We start from the raw sequence: 19,090 nt of genomic DNA, 5'->3' as shown, positions 1-19,090 counted from the left end.
CTTGACTCATAAATTTTGGGAGGAGCATTTGCTCTGGCTCCTTCTCCTGGGCCCTCACTGCTTGCTCTCTTACCCCAGCCCCCCTCGCACCCCCCCAGCATCAGAGTCATGCAGAAGGCCAATTCAAATGGGCCTGTTCAAGGCACAGGGCAATTCTTAACTTCACTGAGTTGATCTCATCCTCTTGGGCCTAGTACATCTGGTCCTTCCTTCAACAAAACTAGTCTGTGTTGATTATACGAATGGGAGGTGAGCAGGCAGCTTTCCAGGAACAGACCGCAGTGTCAACTCTTGCTTTCTGAAGACAGTGTCTTCTTTATTTGTCAGGGATTGGAAGGCCCAGGGGGAAGCTGTTTGGAGGCTACCACTACGCTGTGCTGCAGGGCAGGCCTGAAACCAGAACACTTGGAAAAATTAATGCCTCATTTAAAATTCCGTGTGTGCCAGATTTTGCTCTGTTGTGACTTGTTGATTCTCAGTGCTTTTTTCATTTTCCAGGACCATCATGTTTTTCTTATAATAGTTATATTAACTTCTTGGGCAAGTGTCAAGGTACAATAAATAATAAATTGGATTTGCTCAGGCTATTAGAAGGCCTTGAGATTAGGCAAGGGATTAAGATGGTTTTAAAATAGAGGGAAATAGCATAATAAGCAACTAAGGAGTTCTCAGTCTCAGAAAGATTCATTCATTCACTCACTCACTCATTAATACATTGTTTGGTATATCTGCCATGTGGTGGGTGCTCTGCAAAATAATAGCTATAACTGTATTACACATTTCACCTCCGTTCTGTGACACCTTACAACAAACATGTGATGAAGGCTTTTTTTAAAATGTTGCTTTGATGGTTTAGGAAACTGAGGCTCAGAAAGGTGAAGTTATTTGCTCAAGGTCACACAGCCAGTGAGTAGTGAGGCTCAGATTCACTTCACCATTGCTCCTTTCCTCTCATTCTCCTACAGAAAATCCAACTCTCTACGTTTGTTTCATGGCAGGTCCTTGTTTTATGGATCCAATGGAAGGCGAGTGCCAGGACTACGTCTTGAAATGGTACTATAACAAGAAGGAGCGGACTTGCCAACCATTCTGGTATAGCAGCTGTGGAGGCAATGCCAACCGGTTCGAAACCAAGGAAGAATGTGAGGTTCAGTGTGTCCCAGCACCTCTGTAGAGCTGAGCAGAGCCTCAGGACTGTTGCCTCTGTGGTAAGAGCTAATGAACCTGACATTGCCTTTCCTGACAGTGCCACGCTCCTCATGAGTAACGAAGCCCACTCTTTACTCCGGAGGTCGATTCTTAACCCCCTGAATTTTTTCCTGCCAGTGGGAGCTTGATCTGTGATTTGAGAAGGATGGTGTTCTAGTAGTTTAAAAAGGGACAAAAACTTTTCTTAAAGTTATTTAAATCATTTAGAACTGAATGGAAAAAAAAACTTGATCTTGATATAACAGTAATTTTTTTGGCTATGTAGCAAAAGAAAAATCAATGTAAGCAGTGCGTCCAAACTAATTTAAAAGTGAGTTGAAACTTGTTTTTTGTTGTTGTTGTTTTTTTAACCACTAGAAGACCTGGAAGTATTTATCAAAGCAGGGGTTTGGAAAAATGGACATTTATTGTGAGATTTCACCCTGACTACCTAGTGTGAAAATAAAGGCATTCTCGATAAATCATTTGATGTGATACCATGTGTGATACCTGCTCACTGCAATCTGCTATACTTGTGACATAGCACTGGATGGAGAGGAAACAGAAGTGACTGTCCTGGGACCGAGGCTTTGTTATCAACTGCAGTGACTCTTGCCCTTTAAAACTCGGTAACTCAACAATTAAGGCTGACATTGCCAATGCAAATGTCTAGGTCCACCCTACAAGAGACATTTTGCAGTATGGATACTGAGGATAATTGTGGTTTTGTGAGATCTTCTGGCTCACTGCCCAATCTCCAGGCCTCTGACCTTGGGCTCAGGTTTGGGGCAGAACTAGGCACTGCCTGGAATTCTAGAGCTGCTGGGTACTGAGGGTGCTTGGCACAGGACCTCCAGATATTCCTGTATGAATTAGTCTGTTTGGGTTGTCATAATGAAATACTACAGGCTGCAGGGCTTAAACCACAGAAATTTACTTCTCACAGCTCTGGAGACTGGGAGTCCAAGATCAAGGTGCCCACTAATTTGGTTTCTGGTGAGAGCTCTCTTCCTGTCTTTCAGACATCTATCTTCTTGTTATGTCCTCAAGTAGCCTGTCCTCTGTGGACAGAGAAAAAGAGAGGAAGGGAGAGTGAGAGAGAGAGGCTGAAAGAGGAGGGAGGAAGAGATGGAAGAGAGAGGGTTCCCTGGTTTCTCCCCTTAAGGACACTAACCTCTAGGATTAGGGCCCCATCCTTATGACCTTATTTAAACTTAGTTATCTCCAAAAGGTCATATCTCCAAATTCAATCACATTAGGGGTCAGGGTTTCCATTTATGAATTTGGGGGCAGGTGACACACAAACATTCAGTCTCTAACAGATTATAAGTGCTCAGGGACCCAGAGTGGAGTTTGCTCTCTGGCAAGTTTCTGTTCAATAATGCAAGTTGTGATTTCTAGAATTCTTTTTATTCTTCTGGTCAAGCCCTGTGACACTGCAGATGGGTTAGGAAGGAAGCTTTATATAAAATCATAGAAACATTATAATTTTCATCCTATTTTATGACTATTTTTATGTGATCACAAAAGGATAACTGTGTTCATGGCAGCAACTTTGAAATTTAAATTTACAAATTTGTAGAACTGCACATAGAAGAAATAGNCAATAATGCAAATTATGATTTCTAGAATTCTTTTTATTCTTCTGGTCAAGCCCTGTGACACCGCAGATGGGTTAGGAAGGAAGCTTTATATAAAATCATAGAAACATTATAATTTTCATCCTATTTTATGACTATTTTTATGTGATCACAAAAGGATAACTGTGTTCATGGCAGCAACTTTGAAATTTAAATTTACAAATTTGTAGAAATGCACATAGAAGAAATAGAGTTCACTTATAATCTTTTCTCCCCAAGATAATCATTTTGCTATAATCCAGGTTTTTTTCTTCAATGCCTGGAATACTATGCTTTTCTCTCTTAACGCACTACAGTGTAACCAATTTTAGGCTAAAGATGGGCATGAAATGGCAGACGCTCCACCCTGTTTGGCGGAGCTGCTCATGGCACAGGTGTGTGTCTGCATATCTTTCTGAGGCATAAGCTCAGCTGCCTGGGCATTTGGGGCCCAGCTTGTCTACACTGAGGATGGAATATGCTTTGAGCTGTGATCCATTTTCCACTTCTTTTTTCCAGTGCTGGCCTTCCCACACCTACAAGTTGGGAGCACAGAGGCCAAGACAAGGTGGCAGTACAACCTTTCCACCGTGCAGCTCTGACCCTGGCAGGAAGTCTACTTCAAAAACCCTGAGGTTCTGAGACAATCTGATCAAGGGGCAGAAACAATGTTATCGTTTTAGGTAGCATCCATCCCCACTCTGTATACACGGTTTGTAAAGCACTTTCCCATGTTATCTCGTGTATTTGCCCACTCCCGCTACTAAACCTTGAATGATGGCATTGTTCTTTCCAACTTTTCCCATGGCTCTTCCCATTCTCAGAGAAGTGAAGTGGCTTGACCCAGACACATAACAGGAACTGGCCTTGAACTGCTTTTGATTCCAACTCTAGGGCTCCTTTTGATCTACTCTGCTGGTTCCAAAACATGAGCTGTCACGAGCAGGGAAGATGGATGTGCAGAAATGAAAGAAAGGAATTTCCTGACTGATATAAACAAGCTTAACCTTGATGTCTGCTGCAGATGCTTCCCTCTCCTTGCCAATTTCCCCAGCCCCCTGCCTGGGTAGTGGTTCTGGTCGGGCCATAAGTCTGGGAAGAAATGCACTGAAAGAGAAGTTGAACTGTGATGCAGCACAATCCTAAAGACAGCCTTGGCCAACGCCACAGGGAACTTTGGAACTAAAAGGGTTTGTCAAAGTTGCCCCAGGGTGGGCCAAGATGCCTGGGCCTGTATCCCCTGCCTTGGATGGGGGCTGCTCTGGGAAACGCTGGTTCTTGGGTGAGGTAGCTTTCTAGCTGAGGCAGACCCTGAAGGGGCCCAGCTGAAGGCTGTCTATCAACAGTGCTCCTAGCAACTGGGGCAGGAAGTCCTTCACTGAGAGGGGGGTTGGATCTGGGGAGCATATCTTTCTGTCCATTGTGGTGCCTTTACCTGGAATACCCTTTAACATTGTTTCCAAATGTCCATAGTGTCCCAAATCAAACAGGACACACACAAAAGCATTAGTGTGGCAGGCAGAGACCTGGACTTTGCATCCATCTCTAACCTCACTAGTGGTGGTCATTATGCTGTCCCTCCAAATTTTCAGTGGAGCAATACTAAATACATCACTTCCTGTTTTCTGGAAATTCCATTATTCAGTTCACTAATACAGTTGGCCATGGTGATACTTCTGTGGGTAATACCTTTTAAACTCATTTGTTTGAAAAATATTTAATAGGCATGTGCTATCTACCAGATCCATAATCTGTGTAAAATCCAGCTCAGCTCTCATTGCCTCTGAAAAATTCTCTGATGATCCCCTTTCAAGAAAGAATTGGTTCTAATATCCTTTAGGCCACCTTATGCACACTTTGCTTTTTGCCCTTTTCCCATCATACAGGGTGGGGCAAAAGTAGGTTTACAGTTGTGAGCATGCAAAACGCTGATTTTATTCTTGTATTATCATTTTTCATTATTGTATTATTTTCCATGTGAACAACTGTGAACCTACTTTTGCCCACTCCTGTATTTACATCAATTAATTGCCCCGTAACTGCGTCAGACTGTGGGTCTTCTACCCTTGGGATTGCCTGCCCTCCGCAGGGCATGACACGCTTCCTTTTGGTTCCGATTGTTTTTAACTCTCTGCCTGTTTTCAAAGACTTAGAAATGTCCCCCCAAATGGCTGATGCTTTTTTCCTACTGTATCTCTTGCTCTAGGAAAACTTTGTTTTATAAATACTCTGCATTGGCTTCAGACACCAGGGTATCAGCCACGTGGAAGAAGGTTTGTGTGATTTTAATTCCTTCCTTAGACCTGTTTTCTCATTCATTATCACTATGCACTGCTCTGGGGAATATTCATTTTTCTGATGAAGGAATTAGGATGCAGAAAGGTCAAGTGACATCAAATCTCATGCATCAAATCAAGGGGTAACTTACAATTAGAATTAAAATTTATTTGGAACTGATTTGACATGTGCTTGGTGCACTGCAAAGTTTAAGTATTTTAATCATTGTGTGAATTGACTGCTTTGCACTTTTAAACATATAGTAGATTTTCCTGATTCTAGAAAATTAGAGAGTTTGGGAATGTTGGGCTAAGAATTTGGCTTCTAGCTACCTATCAAAACGTGTCAATAAATCAATCCAAGGATTTGTCCAACTCTCCTGAGTGGAGCTCATGTTGACTGGGCACTTTCCTAGGGTTTCTCTTTTGTTAATGCAGCTGGGGCTTCACTGTTGGAATATGGTGTTATGGGAAATACCAAGCCCAGTGCACTTGAATTCAGCAATTCAGCATCTGGTTCCTTCCTTGACATCTGTGGTGACCTTACTCCAGTTACTTTATTTCTCTAGGCTCTCTGTTAGGAAAAGAAAAAACTCAGACTGGGTGCTGGTCTTGACTTCCTGATCACTTTCCCCAGGGGGAGCTAAAGCGTGAAGTGAAACTGTTTAGCCTTATTTGAATCTCCTTGTCCTTTAGAGATATCTTAGTTTTAACTCTTAGAACTGGATAGGGGTTTACAAAGGAACTTACAAAGATGATGTAAGAAGCAATAGCTATCCATTCAAAAATATTTACTGAACACATTGAGTTCGTACATGCTAAGAGCTCTTCTACTAGTTTGGGATATGTCAGTGAAGAATAAAGAAAAAAATCCTTGCTTTCATCTTCTCACATAGTTTTTATTTTTTGAGTGCATGGTAGAAGCACCTGAAGTCTGCCCTCATAGCAAATTTCCAGGATACAGTATAGTATTATTATTAATGAGAGTTATCATACTGTACCTTATTCTCCATATTTATTCATCCTACATAACTGACTTTGAGCCCTTTGACCAGCATCTCCCCATTTTCCCCACCTTGCCCTTGGTAACCACCATTGCTACTCTCTTTACTAAGTGTTTGGCTTTTTTAGATTCACATATTAAGTGAGATCATGCAAAATTTTTCTTTCCACATCAGGCTTATTTTACTGGTGCGATGTCTCTCCAGTTTCATCCATGTTGTTGAAAATGGCAGGATATTCATCTTTTTTAAGGCTGAATAAATTTTCTGTGTGTGTATGTGCACACACCATAATTTCTTTTTTCATTTATCTACTGATGGACTTTGTTCATTTACACATCTTGACTATTGCGAATAATGTTCAGTGACCACGGGAACACAGATATTTTTAAACACTCTAAGTTTAATTCTTTGGGATATATACCCAGAAGTAGGATGGCTGGATCATACAGGTCCTTTGTATTTTAATTTTTTGAGGAACTTTCGTACTATTTTCCATAATGAGTGTGCACAAGGGTTCCATTTTCTCTACATCCTCACCAACCAGTTGTTATCTCTTGCCTTTTTGACAAGAATCATCCTAATAGGCGTGAGGTGATACCTCATTGTGGTTTGGATTTGCCTGGTGATTAGTGATGTTCAGCAAGTTTTCATGTACTTTTTGGCCATTTGTATGTCTTCTTTGAAAAAAATGCCTATTCGGGTCCTTTGCTTGTTTTTTAGTCCTTTTTCTTTTTTTGCTATTGAGTTGTATGAGTTCCTTATATATTTTAGATATTAACTCCTTATTAGATATAAGGTTTCAAAATATTTTCTCTCCTTTAATTTTGCTAATTATTTACTTTGCTGCACAGAAGTCTTTTAGTTTGATGTAGTTTCCCTTGTTTATTTTTGTTTTGCTTTTTTTTGCCTGAGTGTTTGGTGTCATATTCAAAAAAAGCATTGCCAGTCAGCAGGGTGATAGAGTAAGATTCCAGCCTTCATCTCCCCATCAAAAAACAATTAGTGATTTATGAGTGAAAGTAATACCGGGAGGTCTTAAGAGTGTTGGAGGAGGTAATTGAGAAGGTGTGGCTACCCTCTGACCGTTTAAGAACTGGATCCTCCCCCTCTCCCCTGTGCTTGGAATATAGGCTCTTCCCACAGTTCCCACAGTGGAAGTCATTTTCAAGGACATAGCCTTGAGAGAGCAAGGTGCTGTTGAGACCATGTGGACACGATACACAACTGAACCCATTTAAGGCCTCTCTATAAACTTTTAAGATTGGGCAGGCAGGTGTGGAGATCTACTCATCTTGTGGGCACCTAAGACAACAAGCTTTGTAAGTAAGTTCCCTGGCTTATTAAAACCATCACCTACCAACCTGGAGTGGTATGCCTCGTTCTTCAGTCTCTCCCTGCCCTCTGTGCACAGGGACCAGTTTGGGAAACAACAGAGACTCTAATTAGGAACCCCCAGTCACAGAGTGGAGTGAAAAGTGGAGAACAACTACACAGAACAGATCGGGAGTGATTGCCTTAGCTGAGATGTCAGGAGACTGGGAGCAAACGAGAAGGGCAGGGACTATCAGGATCAACTATGCAGCAGGGGCCATCTGCTGCCATCTCCCTACTGACCTTTTCCACTGAGGACCTCACAGCTTTCACAGCAAAAGAACCTCATCGTGTTTGTGGTCATGGACTCTAGCAGCCGGCTCTACAGAGGGTACCAACGGCTTTTGCCACAGAGGTACCAGCAGCCACAGCCACCAGGAATCCCCAGAAGGGAGACCCTCCAGAAGGAGTTGCTGTCATGCTGCCTTGGGAATAGGACTTCCAACCCCCCTGGCCCCACATGTGCCCCGGATCCCAGAGCTGTGGCTTCTCCACATGTGCCTGACCTTCAGATCCTGGTACCCTGTGCACCTACCTGCATTCTAGACTCTGGCCCCACAGTTGCTCTGAATCATGAAGAAATAGAAAATCTGAACAGATCAATAAGGAGTAAGAAAATTGAATTAGTAATCAAAAACCTCCTAACAAAGGAAAGCCCAGGTCTTCTGTTGGTCTCAGCTCATCAACAGCCATCTAGAAATGCCTGGGGGCACCCACCTGGGCCAGGACTACTGTGCCGAGCCTCCCACAGGCATTTCTCTTAGTGGAATCAATGTTGTGGCTGGACTAGCTTTTGTGGTTCTTATGATCACAAGACAGACCTCAGCAACAACTATCAGACAATTTGGAAAAACAAACAGATGTTTTACTCCCAAGTCCTGGAGGCACACAGTATGCCTGGGACCACACAGTGAGGTTACAGGGGTGGAGAGAGTGGAGGGAGCCTGTGGTTCAGGCTCCTATTAGGATGATTCTTTCGACAAGAATCATCCTAATAGGCTTGAGGTGATACCTCATTTATTGGGGTTGCAAGTGGGGTGCCTAAGCTTTCACAGGTTCACTCTATATTGGTGAATTTAAAACATAGGAGTGGAATTTGAATCACAAGGTGGAAAATGCAGGGTCACTCAAATGGTCAGTTATCTAGGTCACCCAGGGTTTTGCAAAAAGGACACTTCCTGGGTGAGGCAGCCTCACTTTTATCTAGTTATACCACTGGCAATGTGTTTATCTGGGGTGGATGTAGATTGATGTCTTTGATGTGAACACCTCAGAAGTCAAAAGCTTAAAGTCAGGCCCTTATATTACAATCAAAAAGCTAATTGTCACCACCACACTATAGAGATGTCTTCAGTGATGAATTCATTTGAAGAATTCATTTAAACATTTAAAGGATTAACACAATCCATCTTAACCTCTTCCAAAAACTTGATGAGGAGGGAACAATTCCAGATGCAATTAAATCATTTTCTGAGGCCAGCATTACCATGTTACCAAAGGACACTAAAGAAAAGAAAACTACAGACCATACCCCTGATAAATACAGAGGTAAAAATCTTCAACACAATGCTAGCAAACCAAGTTTAATATCACATGAAATGGATCATACACCATGATCAAGTGGAATTTATCCCTAGGATGCAAGGATGATTCAACATAAATCAATCAATGTGATACACCACATTAATAGAATGAAGGACCAAAAAAATCATATGATCATCTCAATAGATGCAGAAAAGCATTTGATAAAATTTAACATCCTTTCATGATAAAGACTCTCAACAAATTGGTTATAGAAGGAACGTACCTCAAGATACTAAGGCCCTATATGACAAGCCCACAGTTAACATAATACTCAATGGTGAAAGGCTGAGAGCTTTTCCGCTAAGATCAAGAAGAAGACATGAATACCCAATCTCTCTACTCCTTTTTAGCATAGTTCTGGAAATTCTGGCCAGAGCAATTAGATCAATCAATCAATCAATGGTATCCAAATCAGAAAGTAAGAAGTAAAAATTCCACTGTTTGCAGATGACATGATCTCATATATAGAAAACCCTGAAAATCATTAGAACTAATAGACAAATTCAGTAAAGAAGTTGCAGGATGCAAAGTCAACATACAGACATCAATTGCATTCTATTCACCAACAACAAGTTTTTTGAAAGAGAAATTCAGGCAGCAACCCCCTTTATAATAGCATCAAAAAGAATAAAATACTTAGGAATAAATTTAACCAAGGAGGGGAAAGACCTGTGCACTGGAAATTGTAAGACATTGATGAAAGAAATCGAGGATGACACAAATAAATGGAAACATATCACATATTCTTGGATTGGAAGACCTTAATCTACTTAACTAGCCTTCTCTGGATAGGTGAATTGGTAATTTCCATTTTTTCATCAGCACATAAAAGTTTAAGACATATCAAAGATGCTATTAAATGGGCACTTACCAAACAGATGGATGCCAGCAGAGGGCCATGCCAGTATACAGTGCCTGGATATCAGCTTTGATCCCATTGTGTCTTGTCCAATGTTGATAAATAAGTTAACTGCTATCAGTGAGATTACTGCAGCATTTTAAAATTTGATGGCCCTTGCCAAATGGCCTTTCAAATGGTGTCACTAATTTAAACTCCCTCCTGTAGTATGAGAGGGTCCTCTTGCTCATACATTTATCAGCATTGGTTTTGTCAAATTTCAAAATTTTTGACAAATCTGATATATTAAAAATGGTAACTTATTTTTGGTAGTTATTTAATTATAAATAGGAGGGTCACCTTTTGGGGAGGACTATTTTGGTTTCTTTTTTTAAAAATATATAAACTGTCTGTTTATACCCTTTAAGTCAATTTTCCACTAAGTTGATTATCTTTTTCTTAATAGTTTTAGGATCTCACTGCAAAAAAAGAAAATTTTTTGTCATGTGTGTAATTTTTCAGTTTTCCATTTGATTTTAGACAGAGAAAGGGGGCAGAGGGAGGGAGAAAGAGAGGTTTCAGATTTTATGTAGTCAGTTTACCAATCATGTCCTTCATGGATTCTCTTTTTCTGTGTACTTTTTGTGTCTTTTCACTTGTATTTCAAAAGTTACAAAACCCCAAGCTTACATGAATGATCTATGCAACTATTATTTCCCTTAATAGCAAGGGATCCTTCCCAATCTGTAGCTCCCCAGGAGTCTTCAAAATTGGCAGCAGGAAGAGATCCTTCCAGCTGAGGACACGACTAACAAGCAGATCAAACTCTGTCCCTTGAGGTTTTTTCCCTCTATTTTTATTTTTTATTGTTGCTCAAGTACAGTTTTCTGCCTCCCCCCCCACTTCCCTCCCCTATTTCTACCCCCCCATGTTATTGTCGATATGTCTTTTATAATTGTTCCTGTAAACCCTTCACCCTCTCCCCTCTAGTCACTGTCAGCCTGTTCTCAATTTCAATGTCTTTGGCTATACTTTGCTTGCTTGTTCATTGTGTTGATTAGGTTCCTGTTAATGGTGAGATCATATGGTATTTGTCTTTCACTGCCTGGCTTATTTCACTTAGCATAATGCTCTCCAGTTCCAGCCATGCTGTTGTAAAGAGTAGGAACTCATTTCTTTCTGCTGCATAGAATTCCATTGTGTAAATGTACCATGGATTTTTGATCCATTCATTTACTGATGGGTACCTAGGTTGCTTCCAGCACTTGGATATTGTAAATTGTGCTACTATTAACATTGGGGTGCATAGGACATAAAGGAAAGAATAAACAAATGGGATCTCATCAAAGTAAAAAGCTTCTGCATGGCTAAAGAAAACAACATTAAAATGAAAAGAGAACCAACTATATGGGAAAACATATTTGCCAATGATACCTCAGACAAAGATTTGATCTCCAAAATATATGAAGAACTCACATGACTCCACTCTTAAAAGATAAGCAACCCAATTAAAAAAATGGGCAAAGGACTCGAACAGACACTTCTCCAAGGAGGACATACAGAACATCCAGAGACGCATGAAAAGATGCTCAGTATAGCTAGTCATCAGAGCGATGCAAATTAAAACCACAATGAGATACCATTTCACACCAGTCAGAATGGCCATCATAAACAAAACAATAATCAACAAGTGTTGGAGAGGATGTGGAGAAAAGGGGACCCTAGCTCACTGTTGGTGGGATTGCAGACTGGTGCAACCACTATGGAAAACAGTCTGGAATTTCCTCAGAAAACTAAAAATGGAACTGCCTTTTGATCCAGCAACTCCGCTGCTAGGATTATATCCTAAGAACCCTGAAACACCAGTCCAAAAGAACCTATGTCCCTTAAGTTTTGACTTCCCTTTTTCCTGCCTCTTTTCCTCACTGCCACTACCACACTGTCTCTTTGGGTTTCCACTTTGTCAACCCTACTCTACTGTGTAGCCTGAGAAGCTGAAAGCTCATTTTCCCAGACTCGCATGTAGCCAGGGAGACCACACACCTCAGTTACGGCTGATGAAAAGTGTGTGGGAGCCTGCTGGTACTGCCTCTTTCAGCTTCCCTATTTTTTCACTTAGAATGTGGATATGATGCAGAAGCCTTGGCCAAGGATAAAAAAGTTGTAAAATTGGAAAAAGTCTGGATTCTTCATGGTATAGACCTTAGCCCTAACTACCTTGGACTGCCTATCCTGGACTTATTGTCATGTGAGACAAATTCCTTGTTTGTTGGAGCTATTGTTCACCAAACTTTCTGGAACCAACAACCAAACAAGACTAACTGATACATAGGTATTCAAAACTCTTCCTTTAAATCTCTAGCTCAAGTGTAAACAAGTCCCTCATCTCTTATACTTTAGTCAAGACTCTTGGATATAAGTGTCAGAAGTAAACTCAAAACAACTAGTAAAGACAATAAGAAGAATTAATTGGCTCATGTATCCCTTTGAAGGAATCCATACAACTGGGTTTCTGGAACCAGGGATTCAAACACAACGGAGCTCCCTATTTCTAACTTTAAGACTATTTCCTTTTGTGGATCAGTTTTTCAGGCCAGTTTTTCAGGCCAGTTCTTCCTAGGAGCCTCAAACCATCATCCCAAGAATTCCTTGGTCACATCTCACCTGCTGAGCTACCGGAAAGTAAAGATCGTCTTTCTGTTTTGTGACATTGGCACACTTGCCACAGAGTTCTGGGGACTTCCTCACTCTCAGGTCTCCTTCATTTGGTGAGTGCCCTCCACAGTCTACCACTACCACTAGGAAACCTCCTCTTTGATACTCTGTCTCTAAGTAATCAAAATCAGAGTCTCCGGCATGCTACAGTACTTTGGTAGTCCCTTCTCAGTCTGGATTTCCTGTCAGAAAGACTTTTTCCCTCTAGTTGACATATATAAGAGAGTAGCTTTTATTCTGAAACATTATCAGCATAGTTTAATAAAATATAAGCATCCCTATAACTGCATATATAACAAACAGGAGGAAAGGAGAAAAGCATGTTGTTTTTCCATAGCCCCCTCCCCAATACTCCTGCTCCATATCATGTGAGAATGTACTTTTCTAAGAAAAGCACAAAACAGACCTCAAACCATTTGCCATAAATTAACTAAGGCTCAAGGGGACTGACTGGCAAGTGTTATATGACTCACAATTTGGTTTTTGGACTGCAGTTGGGTTCAGGATAACAAAAAAGTATTGGTTTTTAAGGATTTCTTCACCATTGATATATACGGAATGAAGCCCAAGTAGAAAGACAGAAAGGAATGTTTCACTACAAATTGATTATAATTTATGAACCAAGTAGATTTATGCAAAAGGAGTTGGTAGGAGACTTCCAGTTAAGATTAGCAGAATTGAGATAAACAAACCATATATATTTTCTCTGGAGCAAAAGAAAGCCAGGAAAGAGATTAGAAGGTAAAAAAATCCCAAGCCACAATCAATAAAGTATAATCATTAAATGCAGTGAAATGTAGACAGTTCTTTTTTAAATTGGCACCTGTTGATTCCCTACCACTCCTGGGAGGTCACCATATTGATGCTGAACTTAGTGTGGACACATGACTGGCATAGCGCACTGCAGCCCAGAACCCCTGGGCTCAAGCAGACCATTCTTTTGCCTCAGCCTCCCAAGTGGCTGGGACTATAGGTGTGCAGCACTGTGCCTGGCTTAAAAGTTTGACTAAGGACAAGCATTGCCACATTTGGTTATATTCTATTGGCCAATATATGCCCAACATAAATTGAGTGGGAAAAAATACTTTTCTTACAGTGAACCTGGAAGGTATGGAAGAAAAGAAGGAAAAATCGTGAACAAATATTGCACTCTGCCATCCAAAGAAGGTCTCCCAAAAGAGACATTATCTGAATTCTATGTTAAAGGAAAAACGCTCATAGAATATCAGAATGGAGGGACTATGCCTTTCAGGCAGGGAAAACAATGTAAGTGAAGGTACAGTTATTGAATTCTTCACAGCACATTCTGGAAATAATTAGGAGACAATGTTAGCTGAACCAGAATATTCACATTTATAAAAAGTAGAAGTCTGAAAATAGTATGGACTACATTGCATAGCTGGTTACCCAAAGCGCTAGTAAACACTGAGTGGTGTTTAATTTCGTAGGCAATGAGAATCCATGGGAGGTTTTTGAGAAAGAGAATAGCATAGGCGAAGCAGTATTTCAGAGGGTTAACCTTGAGTTGGACCACAGGACATAATGATCAGGTAAGATACTGAAGGCAGTGAGCCCAGAAAGAACCAACTGTTGTAAAGATTTAGGGGATGAGAGCCTGGAGCAGACGTTTAGCAAATGGAAATAAAATTCCCAATATTTCAAAGAAGAGATTGATATGATCTTTTATAAAGTATGTCTTTTGTGTTACAGTAACTGAAACCTATTTTAGACTGACTTATGAGAAAAGGGATTTCCTTATAAGGATTTGGAGATATCTTACAGACTCCAAGGACAGGAGCTAGGTCTTAGAAACACCTGTGACCAAGTTCTAAACTCTATCACATATTTTCTCCATTTCTTATTTCTTCTCCTCTGTCAGTGTTTGTGAAATCTCATTTTTCCTTTCTCTTTTCAGTCAGGATTCCTCAATTTCTACCACCCATACAACAGAAAACCTCATCAGTGAGAGCTCCTGAGTTTCGGTCTAGGCACTGAGAAAAAGAGTGTTCCAAGTTCCTATTTCCCATGGCTGAATGGTGACTGAGACCATAGCTCAGGTCAGGTTTCCGCCTCTGGGCCAATCAATGAACAGGGGACGGGAGGCAGATCTTCCTGAATAAATATTGCAACTCCAATAGCAGCCATGTGGGTGGAGGCCAGAGGGCAGTCAAAAGGGGATGACAGACAGACAGTGTGAATGGGCTCTATGCTTATCTTTTTAGGGAACGGAGGACAGCTTAATGGAAAATGACGTTATGTTTTGAGTCTGGGAGAAAACTGGTAGCACTGAGAGGGATAGCGTTTTGTGGCATTGCTGAGCTTGGGAGAAAGATTCTAAGCTTGCTTGTGGAAATGTCGATATCGAGATGGTCATGGAATATCCAGACAGAACTGTCCAGCAGGCAGTGAGAATGGTCTGGGCAGAAGAGTCCTGGGTTGTGGTGTTAAGGTTTTCTTGTTCACATGTGGAAGATCAAGCCATGAGAATGAATGAGCACACAGCAGACGCAGAGCAGAAGGTGAAGGAATAAACTCTGATGCAGTTACAGGTAGAAGGCTGGAGGAGGATACAGAACCAGAAAAGAAATGTTATGAACTGTAAGAACACCTGGAGTGTCTGGTCTCCCCAAAAAGAAAGGAGGAAACTTTCACTGTTGAGGTCAACGGAATGTAAGACAATATAAACATTCAGGAGAATGAGGTCTGAGATTTAGCAGTTTAAGTAAAGTAAGTAGCAAAGTCATTGTTTTAGTTAGGATGTCCTCAGCAGGAAGCTATAGAAAACTCTGACCTAGCTGGATGATTCAATAACATTTATTTTCTCAGATAACAGAAAGTGCTGGAAAGGGCAGCCACAGCTGCTCAATGACAGCATTAAATTCCCAGGTTCTTTCCATACTCCGCTGTGTCATCCTCAAGCTAATCACAAGATGGCTGCTGTAGCACGAGACATCTTATTTGAATATGATAATGTCAAAAGAAGGAAGGAGAGAAAACATTTAGATTTCTCTGTGTGCGATTGGCAAGACGGTCACATACCTGCTGGCAAGAAGAATAGGACATGATTGCATTCAACTAAATTGGGAATAGGGTAAATTTCCCTAATGTCACACAGAGAGGATCAACACCTGAACAAAACTTGGACACTGTTGATGAAGAAGAATGGTATAATGGATTTCAAGTAGGAAACGATATCATCTACGATTATCTGCTACAATGTTCGGTGGAAATTGATAGCCAAAGATCATGTGGTGATTAAGAGACTGGCATGGAGGAGTTTGAAATATATTCGTGGTGAATTCAGTAGAATCAAAATGAAATAAATACAATGCTTGTCACATGGCAGTGAAGGCCTATGGGAGTTAAGGCAGCATTGCTTGGAAGACCGGATCAGCAACATTTTAAGATATGGAGTGATAGTTGAGCGAATCGTACACATAGGAATCACAATCATTGAGGTTTCTGAAACTGGTGTGGGGAAAATTCTGGGGCAATGGAGTTTTCCCTACTGTCCATAAAATTATATTTTGTTTGTTTGGTAAGGAGGGTTTAGACAACAACTCTATTTGTCTTGATTCATGATTTAACTTAGTCTGTTATCTTACTGAGCAGAAACCAGAAGATTCCTGAAACTGCAAGCACCATGTAGCAAGAAAGCAAATCAGTGACCTGATTATTGAACATCACATAATCATGATGAGTGAGCATTTTCTAACATGTAGCTTTCCTCTGCAGAGATGTTATTGACACAGCTAAAATGACCTTGAGTTTCTCACTGCATGGCCACTGTGTAAGTAGAATCAGTTGTCCCTTTCTTTAAGTAAACCTTCTTATTTTGTGGGAGTGGGGGTCTGGGTGTACCTGCCCCACAGAGAATTCTATTCTCTGGTCAGTAGTGCAAAACAGTGTTCCAGAATTGTCTTCCTGGGCTGTTGCAAATTAAATTAAATTCAAGAGGACATCACCTATTTGGAAATGTAAAATCTAAACCTTGATCTTGAAGAAAATACACTTTCTTCCTATTTATAAATTCTCTCCCATGTTTCTTGTGTAGGAATATGGGTTACAGTCTTAGGAATGTAAGATGGTACATTTCAGATGGTAAGGGTATAAATTTCATTTGTGTTATATTTATTACACAAAGCTTTGGGAAGCATCTGGAATCCTTCTGTAAAGTCCCTTTTAATCGCAACAGCAACAACAAAAAGGCCCTAATCATTGGACTGAAAACATCTTGCAGACTTATGTGATGGCCAGAACACCAAGATTCATTTACTTGTACACACATCCCCTTTTAACTGTTCCTTCCCTCAATCAATTCCATTATTATTATTATTTTTTAGAGAATTCATGCAGCAAAGGGTAGAAATTCCAAGTGTATGCAGCTGGAATAATCACAGTGAGCACCAGCTCAGGATATCCTGCCAATGTATGACTTGGTACTTGAATATTTACTAACATTGAGGATTTGAAACATTCTTCAGAGACATGTTTATAGAATTATCAGGCTTATGCTTGCCAGATGTTTGGTGGTTCAGTAATGAATAATTAAGAATTCAAATATGTAAACACAAATTTGAGTTAGTGAATCAGATACCAAGTTTACCAGGAGAATAAAGTAAAATGAACAGAAAAGAACCCAGAACATTTGCCATGTCTTGTAAGTGTTATCCTTGATTTCCCTTAGGTCTGGTTTGGTTTCCTGAGATTCTTGCCATCCAGACCAGTATTTATTTGAGAGGTGGCAATAACAATAAAAACTTGGCACATTTTCAAAGGTAGACATGTCAGTTATAGGACTCACTAATGGAAGCCATTTTAAGATGGTGGAAGGAGCTTGTGCTACAATCTGTTTTACATAAAAGCCTTTATATAATAATAGAATACTAAATAAAACAATAGATAAATGTATACATTTGCGAATAGAAATGGGAACTACTGAAGGGCCAGAGGCTGTGAAAGTTTTCCTAAAGATAGAAATGACATATTGCTAAGGAGGAAAGCCACATCCCTGTTGATTTGTGGGAAAATATTACAATATATTGTGAAAGATCAATCCATTCTTAGGGAGTCAGAGAGTAGAAGCTATAAGCGGAAAAAGGCTCAGGAATAAATAACAGGGTGATGAGGTGGGTGATAGGGGTAAACATAGGGAGAAAGACACCTGTGATTCTTCTGGCTTGGAGTGGGCAACCACAAAGGGGAACCACAGCCCTGGGTAGAAGTGGAGTATGGAAGCTTATATTTCAGAAACAGGGTCCTGAGTCGTGGGTGATTGCTCTACGAAAGCTCGTAGAAGATCAGCCCCCGAAGCATGACACAGAGGAATGCTCTGATGTGGTGGACCAGCAAAGACAGTGAGTGGCTCCTGCTTATTCTTCCCCTGTAAGTGGACCACAAAGCAGGACATTGCAACTGCAAAGATGACCATACAATAAAAAGTAACCAAACATTTAAATAAATCCAATATATTTTAGGAGAACTCAAACTCAGCAAAAGGAAGAATTTACTTCTATGGAAATGAAGTCATTAGAGAAATAAGGAGTCATGGAGGCTTTCTTCGGACTCTGCTTCTGTGCAATTCCCCCAGCAATCCCTTTTTTGTCTTCCGACTAATTTTTATCACAGAAGCAAAATGACAGCAGAAATTTCAGGCCTCATGTCTACATACCACACCATATAGAGCAAGAGAATATCTGTACCCCCAAATTTCCAGCAAACACCATAGAGAGGCAAACTGCCTGGACCACCTGTGAACCAATTCAAGTGTTCAGAGGAATATCAGACACTGACTGAATTAACCCAGGATTACCTGAATCAATATGGTGACAAAGGAGAGATTACACTCTAAACCAATTGAGGCTCCTTCCTGGACTTAGAGGTGAGGTCAGTTTCACCCAAGTCTTATAACTGCTACACAGTGAGGAACAGATGTTGGGGAGACAACAAAAATGTCACTGCAATGACAAAGGCAATCTTGATGAATTCTAAAATGCTCATATCAAACAGGACATGCTGGATGATTCCATTTTATAAAAATATGAAGTAGACATCAAAAAGGGGAAAACACTTGTGTAATGCAGGGTCCAAAGGAAATTTACATGGAAGTTAAAAAGTATTGAGAAGGAGGGGATGATGGGGGCAAAGGGGAGAAGAGATTTCAGAAACAGCTGCAAAGGATACACGGACATAACCAAGGGGTGGGGTGGAATCAGGGTAGGGAGGGGGAGATGCCTGGGATTGGGGGGGGGCGGAATGCAGACAACTGTACTTGAACAATAATAATTTTTTGTTTAAATTAATGAAAATAAGACTGCACAAAAAGCTTTGTTGTTGCAACTGGAGCAGGAGTCAGAGGAAATGTTTGTAGCCTGAGATAGAGTCATTTTTAAAAGATGGGAACAATATGTGTTAAGAAACTGAAAACAGTGAAATAAAAATGATAAAGCCAAGGCAGAAACTGAACGAATAAAAATGACATTTGATCACTATATC

At 40.6% G+C, this 19,090-nt stretch overlaps 1 protein-coding gene across 1 annotated transcript in view; it reads left to right on the top strand.

Moving 5' to 3' along the window:
* Positions 1-1,673, top strand: part of LOC118997585 (collagen alpha-4(VI) chain-like) — a 114,921-nt gene extending 113,248 nt beyond the window's left edge. Inside the window, exon 41 of the mRNA XM_037061315.1 lies at positions 999-1,673. Coding sequence (XP_036917210.1) covers positions 999-1,174 — 176 coding nt within the window. The 3' untranslated portion in view covers positions 1,175-1,673. The remainder of the gene's footprint in view (positions 1-998) is intronic.
* Positions 1,674-19,090: the final 17,417 nt, after the last annotated feature.

The sequence above is a fragment of the Sturnira hondurensis genome, unplaced genomic scaffold (genome assembly GCF_014824575.4).
Source record: "Sturnira hondurensis isolate 20B ecotype Veracruz unplaced genomic scaffold, ASM1482457v3 Scaffold0013299, whole genome shotgun sequence".
NCBI classification, from domain to species: domain Eukaryota; kingdom Metazoa; phylum Chordata; class Mammalia; order Chiroptera; family Phyllostomidae; genus Sturnira; species Sturnira hondurensis.
Note: the sequence above shows the minus strand (reverse complement) of the source record. Positions and strands in the feature narration are given on the sequence as shown.